The following is a 22,987-nucleotide window of genomic DNA, read 5'->3' on the forward strand; positions in this document are numbered from 1 at the left end:
TTGATCATTAGGCATTCAGTTCCTAATAATTTTATGTAATCCAAATCCCGATTGCTACTGTGACTAATACAGGATACATGTTATTTCTTTTCAAGGTCAAGTTTTGTTCAGGAAAAATGAGAAACAATTCTCTTCCTTGACCCTAGGTGACAAAGCAGAAGCCAAAGCAGATTTATACAAATGAAAATAAGGGTGAGTCAGAGCACTACATCCCATAAATAACAAAAATGGATTAAGGCTGACTTGTCTCCAGGCAACCTGTATAAATACAGTCACATAACCCTGATTTTAGTATATAAAATAGATGATCAAGAGATTCACTTAAAATTATTCATGGCTGTCTCTTTACTGTTTTAATAGATTTTAAAAGCTGCTTCCTTGCCAGTGGTCTCATTGTAAACCTTCCCTGATGAAGACTGCAGGCCAAACTATTTCTTATGCCAAGATTCAAATGGCTATTACTGGATCTCTCAAAAGTAGATTTAGTTTAAAAAGTTTGACATCTACAAAAAAAATTGTGAATACATACTGATTAAAAGATTTTTTTAATTTAAGTGTATGTAAACATATAGCTATATCAGTAAATGAATTATATGACAACAAATTAATGTGTAGTACAGATTAAAATCTCCTAAAAACTAAACCAAAAGTGCATGTAAAAATGAATGATAGATACTAGATAAAATAATAGATAAATGATTAGGGATGTTATCTACAAATCACGGACCAGAATGAATGAGTTAGATGTCCTTCAAACTACAGAGAAAATTAATTTAGAATAAAAAAATAACAAAGACAAGTAATTCAAAGTTTTCACTTTTAACATCTTTAATAAAGTTACAAACCAAGAAATAATGTTCACCTGAGGAAATATTAAAATGTTTTATTTTTATATAAATAGAAAAAAGGCAGCAGAAGAATGCATAGATTATGTCCTGGATGTTTTTAACATGACCTAACAGTTAAACAATTAGCTTTTAAATGAGGTTTTGAAGATGGACTGCACAGCCTTCCAGGTGGCATTACATGGGGTGAGGGTCTTCCTCCCTCCAGAGTCCGATATTCCTAGATTCATATCTCAACTCCACCATTTCCTAGCTGTGTGTGGTACTTAACCTCTCTGTGCTTGCATATGCAATTGCTTTATCTACAAAATGGGGATAATAATAGTGTCACCTCAAAGGGTAGTTGTGATAGTTAAATGAGATAATCCAGTAAATTCTTGACACCCATTAAGCAGTTAACAAATACCAGTTATTGTTATTGATATTACTAATATCTGCCTACTTTTATTTTATTTTTTCTTTCTGATGGAGACTGGATTTGATGCCCCAGTAAAGGAATTTTTTTTATGTTAGCGCTAGTATTAGAAGATCTGAGTTCTGCTCATGGCTCCACGACTTACCAGACGTGTGGCCTTAGACAAATCTCTGAACGAGTTTCACCAACTGTAAAATGGGAACAATAATTTGTGTTCTACCCCTAGTGTCTACCCCTATTGGTCATGCTAGATGAGACAACATAGTTTTGTTTTGTTTTGCTTCTTTTATATAAAGCGTTATTCACATGTAAAGTCTGATGATGGTGATGATGATGATGATGATGATGGCTTTGGGATTCAGGGTACCATTTAAGTGTAAAGGAACACAGTATTAATTACACTAGGCCAGATTACAGGTCACCACTTCTGACTGTCACATCACCGCCTTCAACGTCACAATGACACTCCTCTCAATAAACAAGCAGAGAGAGAGGCAAACAGAAAGAAAGACAGAGAGACAGAAATTAATGCTCAGACACAGTTAGACTTTTCCTGATCCATTATCATTATTATCATATTTTAATTGTTATTTTTATTTTATCATTCTTGATCTAAAGGGCCCTGAAAAAATTTTTTAAAGAGGAAAATGAAAGTCAAATATTTGGCTAGAACCCAGGTCTCCTGGCATACAGTACCGATTTCCTTCCTCTAACATAGCAAATTACATATTCAGATATATTTATTTTACAAAGCAGGGCAGAGAATTACATAAACAGAAAGATTTCATTTATATTTACATCACAGAGAAAAAGCTAGAAGAAAATGCTTAAATTATTGTTTAGCTGCATTTCATAAATTTCTACACTAAGTACATGCTAATTTTAATGAAAAACGTGAGCAAAATGTCTAAAATATATGATGTTCTTGGCAACCTAAGTGAAAAGAGATAGCCATGCTAACGAGCCCATTTTACGAGGATTATGAAAGAATACCATTTTTGAGAATCACTGAGATTGTCAAGAAAGAACCCAGTCGTGGGGCAGTGAGAGTTTAAATTAGGTGGTGCTTCTTTCTGACTCTGTTTTATGTTTCTGAGTTTAGCTCTCTTCAGAAATTTGGTCCAAAGATAATAGATCATTGATCTGCTCTAATTTTACAAAGCTCATTTTAACTAAGAGTTTCTAATAAAAGAATTATGTTTCTTCTTAAGTCAGACTTTGGTAAGCTTGGGATAAAATATGCTATAAATATTACATGGCTGCACTGGTGCAAAGTTATGTGCAATGCAGTGTTTTAAAAATTCAAGTGCATATCATCAAGTTCTGCCACTTAACAGATAAAGCCAATGTGTCCAATTAAAAACATGCTGAAAATGAATACAGCAGTACTGTTTTATTATGCATCTACTGAACTTTATTTTTAGAAACACTTTTAGCAAGGCTATCTTAAATACTTTTTGAAAATTCTAAGTCCTCCTCCTCTGGCTTTCACAGAACTGGTTCCAGTGGTGGGGTGACGGCATTACACAGCAAAAACTCAGCAAGCTATGTTAAAGCCGAAGCTAAATCTTTCCCTCATTAAACATGAACATTTCAGATACAGAACTGATTAAGTTTATATTTAGAACAATGTAAGGATATGAAACGTTTTTAATTTTTTAAATACTTCAATTAACTTTTCATAAAAAGTCATTGGCAGAAATATAAGGCAATATTCAATGAACAGAAATATTTGGCAAGGGAAATAAACGCCATTTCAGAGCTTAGTGTTAGAAAAAGGACACTGTGGTTCAGGTGGACTTGTTTTGATTAAAGACAACAGGGACACGTACGTCCCAATTTTCCTGACAAGAAACAGCCTTTCTCCCCGAAGATATTTTTTTTGCTTTCAAGATCCGAAATCAAAAAGACCAAAAGTCAAAGCTGCTTTCAAAGTTTGACTTCCCAAGGCTCATGTAGAAATAAGTATTACAGTTTTCATTTTCTTTATGTTCCCAGTCCAGGGCACTAGTCCCTAGCTTTCTACAACAATAACCTCTTAAATAATTAGCAAAGGACAATTTATAAATAATCATTCATCATGAGTTCTAGAATCAGATCCCAAGCAAAAGGATCAGGTTCAAGTCATGACAGCACGTTGGGAGAAAGGACAGATCATCTAATCTTAGACAGATTCAGCCTACCAACTTGACAGCAGTGTCTTCCATCCGGAGCATCTTGCTTGCTGCCTGGTTCCCACATCCCATCCTCCTTACATCTTTGTGCATCAAAAAAGTGTTTTTTAAAATGTAAGGAAATATGGAAAGAAGAAAGAAAATGCCCAACTCCTTATCTTTCTAACCTTATTTTTTGACCCAGTGAATAAACCTCTTCTGCAAAGGATATTTTCTCCATTATCACTAGATAAGACCTCGAAATCGCTATCTCAGCTACAAAGTTAACCTTGCACTTTACCCACCGAAGGAACACATGCATGCTCTGTATTCCCCTATGAAGTGATTCAAAACACACTGCAGCTTATGGTACAACAATCCAGAGAGAATTTCATTAAAAATATCTTACATCTAAATGCTATGTGTAACTTCCCTATTTGGAATAAACTATAAAAGTATCATAGCCAAACTCAACAGTGTTGTAAATTCAGATAAATCCTCATGCTTATTTTCTCTCTTGTTAACATTTTCAGAAGATTCCGTAGCCGTCGTGTCATTAGGGTAAAAAATGCAAAACCTTACATTTCTTTCTATGAAAAATATTAGTGTGGTAAATGTTCTCCAAAAGTATGAGACAAAGAGAGAGAAATGAATGCCATAGCTCTTATTTTAAAAGTTTTTATACTAAATTCCCTGACAAGCATAACCTTCAAGTCACCTTCAGAAAGAGCGATTAAAGTGAAAATTCTAATATAAAATAAAACATTCTGCTAAATGTGGAACCAGATCAATCATTTTCAAGTCATAGGAACCTTTTCTCCTTAATAAGACAAGTGTTGTAATTCTCTGGGTTATCCTGCTGTAGCCACACCGAACAATACTTCATGTGACATTGAAGTTACAGATTTAAGCTACAGGCACTAATTAGATTTGGCCTGAGTAATTGGCCGTTATTTTGTTTGTACGCAATGCTTTCCTCCTTCTGTAACCAGCTGGAAGCTTAACAATTTCTGAGCTAGTTTAGATACGAGGCAAAACAGGTTAATTATGAAGTTAGACATGTGTTTCCTCGAAAATGTCTCTCTGCAGAGTCATCTCATTTTCAAAGCCCTGAAGAAAACTAACAGCGGCAGCCTGCCCATTAACCATTCGCTCTCATTGCAGAAAGTGTTTTCAATGTTGTATGCAGGGTGAAACTGCCAAGAGCTTTTATATCTTTTAACAAAAGCAGGAAGCAATAAGTAACTAAGGCATAATTACTACATAATTCGCATTCCGTCCTAGCAGAGGACGTCTTGCCGAGTCCAGTCTGGAGACTGGCAGGACTTTACAGAAGGGCAGAGAATTTTCTTTCTCTTTTCTTTCATTTATCCATCCGAAACCAGCAAATCCTGTTTTTACAGTATTCCCAAGTCAGTCCCCTCACTCTATCACCTGTCTCTCCCAGCAGCTGGAGACAGGGGCTCTCCTTGCCTGAGAGACAACCCATCACTCAGCAAACTAGAACATCCTCCCCCAACACAGCCTGCAATGCTGCAGTTGCACAGTAACGAACCAAAAGTAACTCCCTAACTTAACCCCTTCTATTTTAAAACACAAATGGGCCAAGAGACCTTATAAAAATGAAAATCTCTAGAAACCCAGGCCTTTTCTGATTACTTACTGACTGATATGACCTTGTCATTTAGTCAGACAAGGACTAGAGAAAGCATGCTGTGAAAATATGTAAGTTTAGGGTCTCTACTTTTCACAAGCAGTGGTTTCTTCTCAGCATAGCAAGCATTTCACGTGCATTCACTGTGCCTGTGGCCCCAGCAAACATGGTCATTAGTCCTGCTTTCTGCTCTTCACTTTGTCACGCAGTATTCTGAACTTTTTTACCCTGAATTTCCCCCAACGCACTATGCAAAAAAGAGGGACATTTTAACAGCTAGCAGTGCACCAGACAGCAAGAAGTCTGTGTAGATTCCTTGTTTAAGTAAACATGTTTAAAGATATGGAAAATCTATTCCAAATCAATCATTAAAATCCAAATGGGGAAATACATTTTAAATGGAGGAAAAAATAGCTGGTTTTATTCAAGGTTGTAGTGAATCTGGTTGGCAACTTTTAAATTAATTTTAAATTAATTTACATGCTTTTCAATCATCGCAGCTGCATACAGGGAGTACTGAACAGAAAGATGACAAGGCAACTGTTTGTGTTCAAACTTATCATAAACTATTTTTCCCTGGACTTTTCATCTTAGCAGATTTCAAATTCCCCTTTTCAAGGAATATTTGACCTTCAAATTTCAGGTCCTGTATGTCTTGATTTCCTGCACCCATCATATGTTAGAAAACTCAAACTAAGCTACAAGTATATTATTTGTTACCTAACTTCAATGAATTTTAGTTGTTTTCAAAATCTGCAATCTGTCCATTGTGCCAACCCCGCATTGCAGAGAAATCTTAGCGTGCGATTCCCGCTTGGCTCCTGCAAAGAGAGTCACTACAAACAGGCTTTAACTGCATTTACTCAGAGACAAGAGGGGGAAGGAAACCCCCGCCAACCTGACAGGCAATGCTGGGTGAGAAGCCCGGGGGCAGCTGACGCTCCCGGCTCGCCGGCCTGGGCGCTGTCCTTGGTGCTGCCGGCGCCATAGCAAGCACAAGCGCCTTACCTTCTGCCCCTGCGGAAGCTGCGGACGTCCCCCAAACGTTAAGTAGAATGTAGCGCCATATCCCACTTTTAATACAAATAACTACCCCGGCCCATCCTCTTTGTACCCTTCCCGAAGCCTTCAGGCCGACCGTTGCTCAAAGTCTTTTTGGTTTTTTCTTCTAGGCCCAACTCCTCTGCGCTCAACTCGGGCTGCTTTAAGACAAGGAGTGGGGGAAGGGGAGGGAGGCAAGGGGAGATGAGGATGAGGATGGGGGAAGGGAGGAATATAGGGGGAGGGGAGCAGGGAGAAGAAAAGGCCGGGAGAAAAAGGTCGGGAGGAAGCGGCTCAGAGAGAAGGGCAGAGTGAGTGGGACTAAAGTCTTAAATAGGGAGGGTGAAGAGATGCCAAAAAGAGGAGGAAGTGATTACTCACAGAAGATGGGTAAAGAAAAAAGTAATGGAGAAAGAGCAAAAGAAGAGAAAGCCATGAGGACAAGAGCGCAGAGGGCTAAAAAAAAAAAAAGAAAAAAAAAAAAGGACAAGAGGGCCAGGGGGTCGGGAGAGCTACTAAACAAAGAAAGGGCGTTGGGTGAATACTCGCACCGAAGGTGTAAATGCAATCGGAAGATGAAGAGAAATGGAGAGAGGGGACTTGAGGGGCGACAAGTGGTCTGGGACCGAAAGGAGAGCTGGGGGAGGGGCCGGGGCCAGGGCTGCAAAGTCCGGGGTCCGATGCAGCGTGGGCCCACGTGGAGCGGGCGCTGAATCACTGTAGGCTGTCTTTACCCCCCACCCCCCACCCCATCCTCCCGGCCCGGTGCCCGCAATCCCCGCCTCCTCGGCCGCCGCCTCCACGGGGCGGGGCCCTGGCCCGGGACCAGCCGCCGCGGCTATAAATGGGCTGCGGAGAGGCCAGCAGAACGCTGTGACAGCCACACGCCTCAAAGCCGCCAAGATGAGCTACACGTTGGACTCGCTGGGCAACCCGTCCGCCTACCGGCGGGTAACCGAAACCCGCTCGAGCTTCAGCCGCGTTAGTGGCACCCCGTCCAGCGGCTTCCGCTCTCAGTCGTGGTCCCGCGGCTCACCCAGCACCGTGTCCTCCTCCTACAAGCGCAGCGCGCTTGGCCCGCGCCTCGCCTACAGTTCGGCCATGCTCAGCTCCGCTGAGAGCAGCCTCGACTTCAGCCAGTCCTCGTCCCTGCTCAACGGCGGCTCCGGGCCAGGCGGTGACTACAAGCTCTCCCGCTCCAACGAAAAGGAGCAGCTGCAGGGGCTGAACGACCGCTTCGCGGGCTACATCGAGAAGGTGCACTACCTGGAGCAGCAGAACAAGGAGATCGAGGCGGAGATCCAGGCGCTGCGGCAGAAGCAGGCCTCGCACGCCCAGCTGGGCGACGCGTACGACCAGGAGATCCGCGAGCTGCGCGCCACACTCGAGCTGGTGAATCACGAGAAGGCTCAGGTACAGCTAGACTCGGACCACCTGGAGGAAGACATCCACCGGCTCAAGGAGCGCTTTGAGGAAGAGGCACGGCTGCGCGACGACACCGAGGCGGCCATCCGCGCGCTGCGCAAAGACATCGAGGAAGCGTCGCTGGTCAAGGTGGAGCTGGACAAGAAGGTGCAGTCGCTGCAGGATGAGGTGGCCTTCCTGCGGAGCAATCACGAGGAGGAGGTGGCCGACCTGCTGGCCCAGATCCAGGCGTCACACATCACAGTGGAGCGCAAAGACTACCTGAAGACAGACATCTCGACGGCGCTGAAGGAGATCCGCTCGCAGCTCGAGTGCCACTCCGACCAGAATATGCACCAGGCCGAAGAGTGGTTTAAGTGCCGCTATGCCAAGCTCACCGAAGCGGCCGAGCAAAACAAGGAGGCCATCCGCTCCGCCAAGGAAGAGATCGCCGAGTACCGGCGCCAGCTGCAGTCCAAGAGCATCGAGCTCGAGTCAGTGCGCGGCACTAAGGAGTCCCTGGAGCGGCAGCTCAGCGACATCGAGGAGCGCCACAACCACGACCTCAGCAGCTACCAGGTAAGAACCGCGGCTGCGCGGCCAGCCTGCGCCAGCGCCAGCGCCGCGCGCCCCCGACGCTCAGGCACGCGTCCCGGCGCGCTCTCCGCCGCGCTCCCTGGCGGCCGCTGGTCAGTGCGCGCGCGCGCGCGACGCAGCCCCGAGTCAGACGAGCAAAGCTGCCTCACTCCTCCCCATCCTTTCCACACCCCTCCCCCACCCACCATGCCGAGCTCCTGAGAGCCCTGACCTTTTTCAAAATGTGCTTCTTTTCCTCGGTAGTTCTGTTTTGCACGCTTGTACATTTAAAGTAGGAGGTATACATGCGCGTAGTTGATAAAGCAGCAACTTTAGGATAGCTTGTGCAGAAGGTCATGTATTCTCAAACTTTTCCGGCAGTGATGGAAAGAATTCTCAAAATTGGCCCTGACCCACAAGGTTCAGATGGGAAGAGTCGGGTCAGCCGTGGGATTTCCCAGCGCATGTTTGTTTCCTGCTGAGACGTGTTTTACATCCACTGATCTCAGTGCGCGATGTGCCCCGGAAGTGTCTTACTGTCTTCTTGATCCTGATTATTTGTTTATTTGAGAATTCCTTAGTTGTTTTTTTTTAAGAGGAGAGGGGCTGGGTATCCTCGAGGTTTGCAGAGCTGGAGGGAGTCTGGGGAGGGGAGGAAGAGGGAGAGGGTAGCAAGTGGTTTGCGGAAAAAAGCTGCTGTTTGGAAGGGTGAGCCTGTGACTGTGTCTGTTTCAGGACACCATCCAGCAGTTGGAAAATGAGCTTCGGGGCACAAAGTGGGAAATGGCTCGTCACTTGCGAGAATACCAGGATCTCCTCAACGTCAAGATGGCTCTGGACATCGAGATCGCTGCGTACAGGTTCGGTGCTCGCTGCAGATGTGGCCGAAAAGCTAGCTGCGCTGCAGAACGTTCACTGCTTTTAAGTTAAAGCAGACAGGTTGCAGGAATCTTAAATCAGTGCCTGATTTTCTTTCCTAATTAAAAAGAAATTGTTCTAGAGAATTGTAAATGTGGTTTTACCGCTTTTCATACAGCTTTCAAAGTAAACAGTTGCAATGAAGTTTTGAGGGAGAGCATCGATTAATTTCGGTGCTTATGCTTAAATTTATTTTAGTAAAAAAGGTTTTCCACATGTTTGGATGAAAAACGGAATATTAGTTTTTAATATTTCATCTAGTGGTTTCAGCTTTCCAACTTTATAATGTCAAGGACAAACTCCAGGAGATTCAATTTCTCTGTTTCTCCCTTACAGCTTTCTATTGCCATCATCTGGCTGAGAAGAGATACAGATGCATACATGTGTATTCTATGCTATTTAGACTTATGTCTATGGATCTAGATATACACAGCCAGAGAGAGAGAGAAGAAAAGAGCTTATAGGTCTACTGACTGATATCACCTTGCTGTTGATTAAGTTCATAGGAGAAAATCCTTGGCTAAACAGTTTTTCTAACTACCAATAAGGTCATTATATATAATATTACAAGAATAAATTGCCCTCAGAGCTGTCTCTCCTTTCAGGAAAGCTGAATAATTATATTAAATCGACATTTTATGATTAAAATTGCAGCCCAATTTATAGCTTGATACACTCACATTAGCACCTAGCTATGATATAGCCTAAATTCTGATATATGCTAAATAGTTTTATAAATTTTTTGAAAATTATATTTGCTAAAAGAAATTTAGTATATATCCTGAAAGTCCAAATGCTCAAGAAGGTCACTGAGGGTTTTTAGCTGCTAGGGACCTTTTCAGCATATTCATCTTGCACCAAATGGACTGCTGCAGAGCTGAGATTTGGTGGCTGGGTGTGGCTGGTGGACATTGGGTGTGGTGAGTTACTGCAGGTGGCTGACTGGTGGTCCATGAGAATCTGTCTCTGTCACTGAATATGACACAATATATCACTGAAATGATAACACGTATTCCACTGGCTTGACGGAATCTTTTATTTCTGTGACTCTATTTAGTCAAAGGTATCTACTGCACTACCCATAATGTAACGAAGCTCAGAAGGCCCAATGAGATTTTAATTATGTCTTGTCTTATTTCTCTCCTTAGGAAACTTCTGGAGGGTGAAGAGACCAGATTTAGCACATTTGCAGGAAGCATCACTGGCCCGCTGTATACACACCGACAGCCCTCAGTCACAATATCCAGTAAGATTCAGAAAACCAAGGTAGAGGCTCCCAAGCTAAAGGTCCAGCACAAATTCGTCGAGGAGATCATAGAAGAAACCAAAGTGGAAGATGAAAAATCAGAAATGGAAGAAGCCCTGACAGCCATTGCAGAGGAAATGGCAGTTTCCGTGAAAGAAGAGAAGGGAGAAGAGGCAGAAGAAAAGGAAGAGGAACAAGAAGCAGAAGAAGTTGTAGCTGCCAAAAAGTCTCCCGAGAAAGCTGCTGCGCCTGAACTTAAAGGAGAGGAAGAGGGAGAAAAGGAGGAAGAAGAAGGCCAAGAGGAAGAGGAGGAGGAAGAAGAGGAGGGCGCCAAATCAGACCAAGCGGAAGAAGGAGGATCTGAGAAGGAAGGCTCCAGCGAGAAAGAGGAAGGCGAGCAGGAAGAAGGAGAAACGGAGGCTGAAGTTGAAGTCGAGGAAGCTGAAGCTAAGGATGAAAAGAAAACTGAGGAAAAGGTTGAAGAAGTGGCTCCCAAGGAGGAGCTCGTGGCAGAAGCCAAAGTGGAAAAGCCAGAGAAAGCCAAGTCCCCAGTGCCCAAATCGCCCGTGGAAGAGGCGAAACCAAAAGCAGAAGCTGGAGCCGGGAAAGGTGAACAGAAAGAGGAAGTGGTGGAAGAAAAGAAAGAAGAAGCAAAGGAAGCTCCCAAGGAAGAGAAGGTAGAGAAAAAGGAGGAGAAGCCCAAAGAAGTGCCAGAAAAGAAGAAGGCGGAATCCCCAGTCAAGGAGGAAGTCGTGGAGGAGGTGGTCACCAAATCCGCAAAGGTGAGCTTGGAGAAAGAGGCCAAAGAGGAGGAAAAGCCACAGCAGCAGGAGAAGGAGAAGGAGAAGGAGAAAGTGGAAGAGGGAGGGCGTGAGGAGGAAGCCTTAAAGGAATCCAAGAAGGAAGACATAGCCATAAATGGGGAGGTGGAAGGAAAGGAAGAAGAGCAGGAGACTAAGGAAAAAGGCAGTGGGGGAGAAGAGGAGAAAGGGGTTGTCACCAACGGGCTAGACGTGAGCCCAGTGGATGAAAAGAAGGGGGGTGATAGAAGCGAGGAAAAAGTGGTGGTGACCAAAAAGATAGAAAAAATCACCAGTGAGGGGGTAGATGGTGCTACCAAATACATCACTAAATCTGTAACCGTCACTCAAAAGGTCGAAGAGCATGAAGAGACCTTTGAGGAGAAACTAGTGTCTACTAAAAAGGTAGAGAAGGTCACTTCACACGCCATAGTAAAGGAAGTCACCCAGGGTGACTAATATTTGAGTCCATTGCAAAAGGTTAAGCCATATGACAATTTCAAAATGCATGTGATTGACAGCTTCAAAACAGAACGGGTTCTCCCATGGGGGCTCCAGACATTGTATTTTACTTTGTGCAATATGAGGGGACTGCATGCAAACTCGGAGTGCTCCCTCCTCAGGCTTTGGGGCATTCAAATGCATGATATTGTGTGTACTGGGGGAATTGGCCAATTTCCTAAGCTGTTGGAAGGGGGGCACTCGGGGGGATGTCTTGAAATGTATTATGCAAAGAACCAACTGAGCCAAAAATAATAAATGAAACACAGAACTCTCGTAGCCTTAAGAAAGAAAGCTATATATGAATAATTATGTTTACCTCACTGGTGCATTTAAAATGGACTTTCGTTCATGGGAGAACCTCGTTGACATGCACAGTTTGCAGCCTTTCGTTGATTGATGTTAAATGTCACAGCAGTACTTGCTCAATAAAGGTCATATTGGAAACATAGTCGATTGTTTGGTGTTATGTCATTTCAAAGTGAAAGCGCCACTATCTCACCCTTTCTTTCCCTTGAATAGATTCTTTGGGGGATTATAAGCGACCTGCAAGTCTTCTCACTATTTCCGAGAGTGATTCCTGGGAAACATACTTGCCAAAAAGATTTTCAGGTGTCAAAAGCTTTACTAAGCCCAACATTCATCCCAAAATTTTAAAATTATATTTTTAGAATAAAAGCATCAAATGAAAAGGTAACATTGGTGAGATAGAAGTCTTCGATTTCTAGGTGTTTCAATCCCACACCAGGACTCAGAGAACCTCAAGGTGAGAGGGACAATAAAGGAGGCATAACTTGCTCCTTGGAGTTGGGACTCAAAGGACCTCATGGATTATAACAATGTGTCCAGAAGAAGCAGGACTGAAATCACCAACAGTGATAACAAGAAACATCTGGACTCAGATGCACGGTTCTCGTTTACACACACACACACACTCCCTCACTCACTCACTTACCTACAGCACTGATTCTTGATTTGGTTGACAGAGACTTAGACTTTCAGTGTTTTACTCATTGGGGAAAATAAAGTCAAAAATAAATAAAATACTTCACATAGAAAAAGAAAAACAGGATTCTCTGATATAAGCAATAAGTGTTTTTAAATTCTTTAAATACAGGCCAGATTTTGACCAAGGATATAATACAAATCCCTTTCAAAATGTATCTGCTCTAGATCTTTAAGGCCATTAATAATTATTCACATATTATTTGTTCCAAGTCCACATATTTTTATCAATAGGATCATCCCAATAATAAAATCCTGGATGCTCTTTTTGGTGGCTTTTCAAAATATTCCTATTTTAATTTCTAAATGTAACCAGGAAACTCGTTGCTAATGTTAAGATTTGTAATGATGTTTTTCCAACCTTTAGCCATTTGCCAGTCCTCACCATTTTTGCTATATCTGCATATTGTTTGTACAATTATTTATTTACATTTTTCTTTAAGACAACTCATGTTTTATGTTAAAACATTAATTTTTCCGGAAGCGATAATATCCTTGACACCTAAGGTGAAACAGGATTTTTAATTAGTAAAAACTTTAGTTTTGCAGAATTAAAAAATAAGAAGAGTATATTGGAAGGATACAGGATAATTCTTGGGATAGAAGGATCAGCCCAAGAGGCAGGCGCTGGGGAAGAGCAGCTGGGACGCCTAGGATCCTCCTGCAGTCACAGCGCTAACTGAACTCAAAACTGTGTCTCACTTCATTGGAAGTTCAGAAACAGCACGTGCTTGCCTCTCACCTTGGTCAGCAAAGGAAGGTGCCCTTTGACTGACCCACCAAGTCAGTCCCACCAGGGTTGACAATAATGATGCAGCAGCATTTCCTCAAAGAAAAGTCTGGGAGCTCTTATCCAAAGTGCAAATAGAGGGTAGATCTATATGATGTGCTAGTCGAATTTTTAAAATACTTACTAAATATATAGCCATTATTATAAAAATAGTCATCTGTCTACACTTAAAATCATCTCATTTACCAGTGCTTGCCCCCGAGTCTATCACAGCTTAGAAACCCCTTTTTGTAGCATATACTGTTGAAAATGCCCCAAGGCCAGCACCAGAGACCTGTACCTTCAGCTCCTAACTTTGTTTTCAACCATCTCATTTTCTTTCCTGAGAAGGAATGAATTTAATATTTCCGCAAATTCCGAAAGACCACCATTTTGCCCTTTTTAAAAATAATAGAACGAGGGCCAGCCTGGGGGCATAGTGGTTAAGTTCACGCACCCCACTTCGGCCGCCCAGGGTTCACAGGTTCAGATCCCAGGCATGCCTAGCACGGCTCATCAAGCCTCGCTGTGCAGCGTCCCACATAAAATAGAGGAAGAGAGGCACAAATGTTAGCTCAGTGACAATCTTCCTAAAGCAAAAAGAGGGAGATCAGCAACAGATGTTAGCTCAGGGCCAGTCTTCCTCACCAAAAAAAATGAATTACTAAAACAACATACCTTTGATAAGTCATGCAGACATTTCTAAATGTATCAAATTGCTTGGCTGATTCCTTAACACAACAAATATTTATTATGGAGTAGGGCCTGGGAATATAATGATCTTCTTCTCTGGAATTCACTAATTCTGTTGTCCAGGCCAATTGTAACACTACTATTTAAAGAGAAAGCAATTTGAAATTCATGTTTCCAAATATGCTCAGTGACAGGGAGAGACTATATTTAAAGCTAAGCGTAAACCTCCAAGAGTTTTCAGTGACTACAACCAGTCCCTGGCTACAATGACATTAAGCCATTAAAAAACAGAATTTCTTCTTTTCCAGTAGATTTCCTTAGAGATTCTATTCTGTTTTAAATATTGTAAGAAGTACCAAAGCTAATTAGTTCTCAATTTTCAAACATAAGGAAACTGAGGCACAGAAATTTTTTAAAAACTTTCTCTGGGTCACATAGATGGCAGATAACAGAGCTGGGATTTAGCGCAGTATTCCAACTCCAGAGCACACACTCTTAACCCGTTGCGCCACACTGCCCCTCAACTCCATCCACCGTGGCTGTCTAAATTTATAAGAAAGTTCTGCTGTGTTCCCTTCTTTCTTTCTTTCTAGATTGAATGAAAGAATATAAACCAATACTATGCATCTCTCATTTAATATGCTTATAAATCACTTCACGTTTTAAACAAACGATGCAATAGCGTTGGCTGCATCAGGAGAAGTATAAAACATCAGATAAAAAATAAGTGCCGATTCTTTCTACCACAACAGCTTTCAGCTCACAAAAATGTGGCAAACACTTTTCTCATGGTAACTTTAATATTCAATGGAAAAGGAAAGTGTTATTTCTAGCACACTGCCTTCTATTGCCAGTCAGTGAAGAGACAGTACTAAAACATTGAGATATTCATTTCCACAACAAATAGATTGGTTGTTCCAGTTTGGAGCAAGTTATTTTTTTCCTGGTGGTTTATGTAATTCACCCACAGGGAAACAGGAGCTATTTTTAAGTGAATTATTTTATTGAGTCTACACAAAAGTCATCCACTTCCGGAGCTCCTGCATCCTTTGGCTTGGGCAGAAGCAGTGGATTTGAGTTCAAGTCCCAGGTCTATAGATATAAAACTGTGTTTCTTGGGTCCATTATATTATCCCTCTAAGCCTCTGTTATGGACTAAATGTTTGTGTTCCTCAAATTCATATGTTAAATCATAATGCCCGATGTGATGGTATTTGGAGGTGGGGCCTTTAGCAGGTTCTCAGATTGTGAAGGTGGGGCCCTCATAAACGAGATTAGTGTCCTTATAAAAGAGACCCCCCAGAGAGCTCCCTTGATGCCCCCGCCATGCAAAAACCTTGAGAAGACAGACATCTATGCACCAGAAAGTGGGCTCTCACCAGACACTGAATTACGGTGCCTTGATCTTGGACTTCCAGCCTCCAAAACTGTGAGACATAAATTTCTGTTGTTTATAGGCCACTTAGTATTTTGTTACAGCAGCCCAAACTGACTAAGGCAGCATCCACTTCCTTATCTGTAAAATGGGGGTGCTAACATCCTCTTCAAAAGACTGCTGAGGTCACTAAATGAGATGACATTTGTGGAAGTGACCAGCACTGTTAACAGGCACATAGTACCTGATCAAAACCGTTTGTTGAATGTATTGAATTTTAAATTGGATCAAAGCTATAGGTACAGAATTTATTTAATTTGAAGATAAGAAATTAATTGGAACATTAATTTTCTTATACATGATTTCAATACAGATTGTAATTACAGTGAGTTTACCAGACTAAGTATACAATGTAAATATATATGTACTCATATGCAAATATATTTCTTCATCAGTGGACACCGATAATACATTGTATACGACATTGTAATATATTCATTACCCATAGAGAATTTAGGTGGAAAATAATTGAATTTTTCACTGCAATAAACTATACAAACTACTTAGACACCCAATGATCCATCTACATAATCCTGGGGCTTAAAAATTTCTTGATGTAAATTATTTAAAACAATATTGAGAATAAGAGAGAAAAAGTGTGTGGTAGGCCGATGAAGACAACTTTAAATCTCCAAATCCATATTTATTGCTCTCAACACCATACTGTAAGGCTTTTCGAGTTCCCTTCAATTTCTTATTTGAGGTAATTTGAAGTTATCTTGTCCTCTCTTCAATAAGTTATTAATTTCAGGTAATGGTCCTTAAATCATTGCTGCAGGTCTACCTAGCATTCTTGTCTTAGAAGAGAGCATAGCTGAAAAAAAATTAACAGTTGACTAGATCAAAAGCCATTTTTTCGGTAATATTTAAGGGAAAGATAATCATTCTAAAGACCAAAGCAGGAAGTTTGACCACGTATACAGGCCCCCATGCCTATAGTCTGTTTTGGGTGTGTGTACGGGGAGGTGGGGGAGGAAGAGGGGAAAAGAGCACAGAATCATGGGTCCACGAACTTGAGTGACAATATTGTCTCCAGAGGCAGACACAGGAGATCCCTGATTCTGCATCAAGATCATAGGTTCACAAGTCAGAGGCCAGCTGCAAATATCATAGGCTCCATCTTTTGGCACTCTCACATTCATAGAGAGTAGGCCACGACAGCTAAAAGAGATGCCATTGAAATTAGCCTCCTTGTCTAATTGGTTCTCATCTCTTAAAGGAACCTTGGTGAGCACAGTAAAATTACCAGTTCACATTATGACTTCTGCATATCCTTAATTTTAATTGTCCATTATCTCCTCCAGAAAATGACAGATTGGTTGAAAACAGAGAGTAGTATACAGCACAAAGTGCTTTCTGTGCCTTTGGACTTGGGAAGCTCGGACCTCAGTACAGTCACCAAATCCCTACACCTCCCCTTTCAACTTGGAAAACTCGAGGCTGGTTGGAATCCTGAGATAATACTTTTAAATTTTCCTCAATTTAAATGTTAAAAATTTACTCACAGCCAGCAAGAATAATTCAGCTAAGGGGAACTTTGCACTTGAAACAGCATGTGCTAATATTGGGAAGAATAAAAAGTTAAAAGTTATTAACTTATATCCATGAAAATATTTAATATGTGAATATCTCAAAGAAAAAGAGGAAGCTATCCATCCTCTTCTCCAGATTTCTTTCCAGTCAAGGCTGCCTAGTTGTTTCTGAACTGGACTTCTGAGCAGCCTAAATAAAATTAAAAATGTAAGCATAACAATGAATAACGTCTGAGAAATAGTAGGTGCCTCGTAAACGGTAAATCTCCTTGCCTTTATTATTATTAGTTTAAAAAGTATTAATTAATATAGTGGCATATATTAAATTACTATGTGTATAAGAGATACACACAAAAATTGAATCTACAGCAAACCTTCAAGCAGAAGAGCTAGCTATGTTTACACTAAACTTGACTTAATATTTGCTATTTGGAATCACAGAATCCTACAGGTTGCTTAGCTTCTGATACTGAGCTGATATTGAACTCCCCTTTTTCATGCCTGAAAAGTAGCTGCCTAAATTGAGTATCTACAGTGACAGGAAAGTGACTGTTGTGAGGCGTCCATCAGTCAGCTTTAACTGTTTACAAAGCCTTCTTTCCCCCGTTCCAGTATCCGACCCCCTGTAACTCTTATCCACTGGTGTAAGTTCTGAGGAGTCATAAAAATCCCTACTCCCTTTTCCCCAGAATGGACCCTCAGAGCAGCGCACGCCATGCCCAAATCCAAACACTCATCACAACCATAACAACTGTGAGCTTACTACATACCAGGCCCTTCACCTTAATAAATCAGTGAGCTCTTATAACAAACATCTGTGCAGGAATTATTTTCATTGCAATGTTTTGCAGAAGTTTGGGCATAAGGATTAGAACTTGGGCCTTTCTCTTATCAGACCCTTAACCTTTTCCACTACATATTTTTACAGAAAAAAGAGCAAATATATAGCCTGTATTCATTCTTCTCTGGAATGAGCCATCTACCTGTTGGGCCCAGCCTGCCTTCAGCAGTCCCCGTTATCCATCTTTCAGTTCATGGAGGAATTAATTGACTTTCTGGGAGTCTTACCTTAAAACTCATTGCTGTAGAAGTGGCAGAAACATCACATTCAAGTTCCCCTGGGTTAGACTCTAGGTTCCATTATCTTGTGCCTGAATATGCAACTTTATTTTGCAGGATCCCCTTTACCAAATAAAATGTATTAAGATTCTAACTGTTGCATGAGATCCTCCAAGTCTCTATTTTTCCATTTCTCAGACTCTTAAGAAGGCAATGAGCAAATAAATGAATGTTTTTTCTATTAGTTAGTCACTTATAATACATAACTGGTTCTGCTGAGTACAACAACATGTAACTGCCTATCATCTTTGACCAACAATTTGTTGCTCAGTGATAGCAGCAAGGAAAGTATTTTGATTGAGTTAAAGTCATTAAGTATCAAGTGAAGTTATTTCTATGCATCAGCATTTACACAGGTTTGAGCAGTTCTAATAAAGCATGCCTTGAATGGAACATGTTAGAAATTTGCACAAATTTGTACATGTCACTTCCACATCCCACTCCCTGCAATCGTTACTATCAGAGCTTGAGATGAAATTTCCTTTGCTGGGAATTATTGCCCAGCCTAATAATCATCATGCCCCTGTGAATGTTGTTATCCATGTCTACCCACTGAGTTCATTCCCTTGGCATATTAGAACGAACATTATAAATAGAAGCAAATCATGTGTCCATAACATTTAGAGAGCTGATGCTGATCTCCATTCTCCATCAGCCACCCATGAAACCGCCACCAATGTTTCTAAAGTTATCACTCTCTCATTGGCAATCAGCAAAGTGCTTTGCCTCATATTCTTTGTGAGGGATTTGCTTACAGTTCTCAGGAAGACACATGGATCTCAGGATCTTCCTGAAGAGATGCAAAATACAAAACCCAGGAAGGAAAAGTGAAAAAGATCTTCTCAAGTATCCTCCTCCTCCTTGAATTTGGTGGAAAGAAGTGACTCAATGAAGAGAGAAGAAAAATTTGTCAAAGAATGAGAATAGTTAAAAACATTAAAGACTTGTATCTTGCCCACATTAACATTCTATAATTCCATGTGTTACAAGAAAAGAAAAAATATATATAATTCAGTGCCAAGCTAACACTTCCTTCGGTTCCAGATGTGGCATGTTATTGCATGATACGCTTCATGATCTTGACAAGGAATACCAACATCCATACTGCACTGGTACAGCATCTCTGTCCCTCTTGCTGCTGCATTAGAACAGGCCCAGTAAGCGGAGTGCTTGTTCTCCACAAATGCCCCCAACCTCCATTTGTGATTGCAAAGACTATATCCAAAATGTGACATTGAAAATCACTGAAAACTTGAAACTTCTTCCATTTCCATCCCTTTGAGTGGCATTGGTCAGACAGAGCCTTGGTCTCATATCATTTACTTGGTTCTTCCCCCAAACCTCTGCAGACAACCACAAGAATCCAGGAAGTATAAGATAGCTTTTAAGAACACAGATTTTGGTGTCTGATCAGATGTTGGTTTGAATCTCAGCTCCAAACTTCTTAACTAGTTAGTAAGTCAGGGTCCAGTCAGGAGAAGAAGAAAACAAAAACATTTTAGGAGTTTTAAACAGAATAGATTTAATACAGAGAAATGGCAGTACAAAGTTAAGGAAAAGTTGAGAAGCCAAAAGGAGACAGATTAGTCAGCTCGGGCTGCCATTACAAAATCTCATAGACTGGGTGGCCTGAACAACAGAAATTTATTTTCTCACAGTTCTGGAGGCTGGAAGTCCAAGATGAGGATGTCAGCATGGTCAGGTTCTGGTGAGAGCTCTCTTCCTGGCTTGCAGACAGCCACTTTCTCACTAGGTCCTTACGTGGCGGAAAGAGAGAGCTAACTCTTTTGTGTCTCTTCTCACAAGGGCACTAATTCTATAAGATCAGGGTCCCACACTTATGACTTCATTTAACTTTAATCACTTCCATAAAGGCCCTATCTCCAAATACAGTCACATTGAGGGGTTAGGGTTTCAACATATGAATTTAAGGATGACACAACTCAGTCCATAGCAGGGAACAATGAGGCGACCTAGAAATTAGCAACAGAGGGAAGCCATTACTACCTCTGAGATTGGAGTGTCACAGGAAGTAGATGTTGTTACCAGCACCCAGAAGCCAGCGCCATCTGGTAGGAGAGAGAAACACATCAGCAGGAGCCACCTAATAAGAACTGAGACTATGGAGGGAGGAGCTGTCCAATGGAAGCTGGAGTCAACAAGGAGATACAGCTACTGCCAGACAAGCTGCCTGAAGCAGGGCCAGGATGGCAGAGAGAAATTCTCCGACTCTCCCATCCTCCACTCTTTCACAAGTATCTCCTATTGGCCAATACTACCTGTAAGGTAGTCAGGCAAGGGAGCCTGGGATATGTAGTTCCTTGTCATACACAGTGGAGCAGGGACAAGCTGAGACGTGGAGCAGAGAACAAACTAACAGATGACCGGCACACTCACTGTGTGACCTTGGGCAATTCACTCTACTTTTCTGAACACCAGTTTTCTCATCTGCAAAATGGGGCCAATAAAAGAGTTATTTTGAGGATTAAAAGATTCTTGTGAAGCATTTAGGGCAGTGTAAATTCTCCACCCTACGATAAGAGCTCAATAATGCTGCTTATCATTAGTCAGGGGATGTACGTTTACTTTAGCTCTTCTGTTACCAATGACTCTGAGCAATCAGGAAGCCGTGATCAACAGAACTAGTCTCAGAATCAATAAACCAGAAAAATCCAAATGTTGGTTTGAACCACGCAATCCCTAAAATGAAACCTCTAGGAAGGCTACAATAACTGTAGAGTATCCATCCCACTTCCTTTCTGCTCTCTACTTCTTTTCTCCTTCTTACATACTTCCATTTGAGACTCCTGTCTTCCTCTTCCCCTCTTGTCCAAAAGTTCCAAGATTGTGTACATGTGTGCCTGTGTATGATACTCAGCATCATTAATCATTGACTCAATGGACTGATAATCAATGGATCATTACTCTATTCAGATTTTTCCCCACTTCCAGCCTCAGATGAAGGGAATGCATAGGCTCTCTATAAAGATAATCTCCTTTATGGAATGGCTCACATTACGCAGGATGAGGAATGAGGGTCTTAGTAGACGTCCTTTGGTGGTGAATAACAAATAATGGACAATAGGCGCCTCTCCATATGCCCCCTCAGCATGAACTGCTTGCCAAGAGGAAGGTCATATCACTCTGCCAAGGTCACATCCCTCCCTATAAGGAGGGGTAGTACAGCAAAGATGGCAAATGAAATGGATCTCAACTACTCTATATCACACTCTCTGGAAAAACTGCACATCTCAGACCAAAAGAGGCCCAAGGCAGACTGCCACCAGCAAAGCAGAGGCCCCCAGGGGCAGGCATGGGCTATTCCTCACATGAATCAAGGTGACAGCATCTGATCAGCTTTGGACCTGGAACAATGGTAGTAATTGGATACAAATGCAGAAAGTAATCAGGACACAGCTGAGTCATCAGGGCAGAAGGGCCAGAGTGAGATTCAAAATCCAGTTTATCTGTACTTGCAGGAATCATTTCAGGACTAATGTGCCAGAAAAACCAGAATCTTGTTGGAAGCAATAGTGATCCCTTATTCCAAGCCCCTTTCCTGTACAGTTGGACATGATCACATCCAGTGTAGTCACCCAAGAGACAAATGAGGCCTGACTGAATGTGCCTCGGAAAAGACAGACAGTCAGAAGATCCTTTGGTGTGGAAGAACCACACCAAAGACAGCCGGGCACGAGTCTCTATGGCAACGGTAGCATCCGTCTCCATGGCAATGCCAATAATTAAAACACCTAAAACTCATATAATTAATTCTCTACAGTTTAGAAAGGAGCTTCAGATACATCTTCCTGCTTAGGCCTCACAATGTATAGGACAGATATTGTGATTTCTTTTTTCAATTGGCAGAAACAGAAGCTCAGAGAAGTGATTTGTCTAAGTGAGAGGGAAGTTGTGTATTACTACCACATTTTTCAAAAGGAAAGATATTTTAATTTTTAAATTCTAAGTGTAACAAATATTCATTGTAGAATATTGGTATTGCAGAATATTCACCCATATTCCCACCATCTTAGATAGTTATTATATTTCAGCATATTTTCAACTTTTTTCTATGCACAAATTTGGTATGGCTATGACCATTCTGAGAATATCCTTTAGTAACCCACTTTTTCAGTAACAATATATTATAAATGTTTTCTCATCTTATTTCAAATTCTTCCTCGTGACTAGGTATGACATGAACACTTTTTTTTCATGTCCCACTATACTTCTGCAAGCAGTTCCCTCCTTCCAAGGTCACCGTAATCCATTTATTCCAGTTGATTCAATAGCTTCAAAACCATAATACTACAGCCCAAAACCATTCAGATTTTGAAAATAAACATATTTGGTTGACAATAATAATCTTTATTGAGATTATTATTATTATTACACTTGGCCCATTCTTGAAGACCAAGTTACCAATGCATAATCAAAAGATGTTTATTGAGCACCCAGTTTACGCAAGAGACATATCAGCTCTCGGAGTGAGTGAGCTGATATTTGATTCATCCCACTTAAATCTGAGTCAGCATAAGCAATCTGTGATGAGGCTGTTTTTGATTTAAAAATTGGCATCAGGCAAAATAGATATCAACGGCAAACGTTACAATGTAGGAGACATAGGTTTGAGAAAAAAATTCAAAATAGAAGCAATCCAAAAGACCAACAGAGGATCAGGAGAGGAGGGAATCTTACCAGAACTAAAGAAAGTCAGAAGGAAAAGAACTGATATCGTGGTTTGGTGAAAAAAGCATGACCTAACTAAAAGTCAAAAGGTACACTCATCTCTTGGGTGGCCTTGGGTACATCCCTTCACAGATTATCACAATCCTGAGGCTGGAAGGGACATTATTATCATCATAATTATATTTGCCATAC

The 22,987-nt window shown here is 41.4% G+C and overlaps 1 protein-coding gene and 1 long non-coding RNA gene across 2 annotated transcripts in view; one reads left to right on the forward strand and one right to left on the reverse strand.

Annotated features, from left to right (window-relative positions):
- Positions 1-6,210, reverse strand: part of LOC138921627 (uncharacterized) — a 360,207-nt gene extending 353,997 nt beyond the window's left edge. The window contains exon 1 of the long non-coding RNA XR_011434369.1: positions 6,076-6,210. This is a non-coding gene — a long non-coding RNA (uncharacterized lncRNA). The remainder of the gene's footprint in view (positions 1-6,075) is intronic.
- NEFM (neurofilament medium chain) lies at positions 807-12,004 on the forward strand. The gene is made up of 3 exons (XM_023636175.2): positions 807-8,091; positions 8,824-8,948; positions 10,155-12,004. The coding sequence occupies exons 1-3, from the start codon at positions 7,012-7,014 to the stop codon at positions 11,509-11,511; spliced, it is 2,562 nt and encodes an 853-aa protein (XP_023491943.1). The 5' UTR covers positions 807-7,011; the 3' UTR covers positions 11,512-12,004.
- The last annotated feature ends 10,983 nt before the right edge of the window (positions 12,005-22,987 follow it).

Source organism: Equus caballus, chromosome 2 (genome assembly GCF_041296265.1).
Source record: "Equus caballus isolate H_3958 breed thoroughbred chromosome 2, TB-T2T, whole genome shotgun sequence".
In the NCBI taxonomy this organism is placed as follows: Eukaryota; Metazoa; Chordata; class Mammalia; order Perissodactyla; family Equidae; genus Equus; species Equus caballus.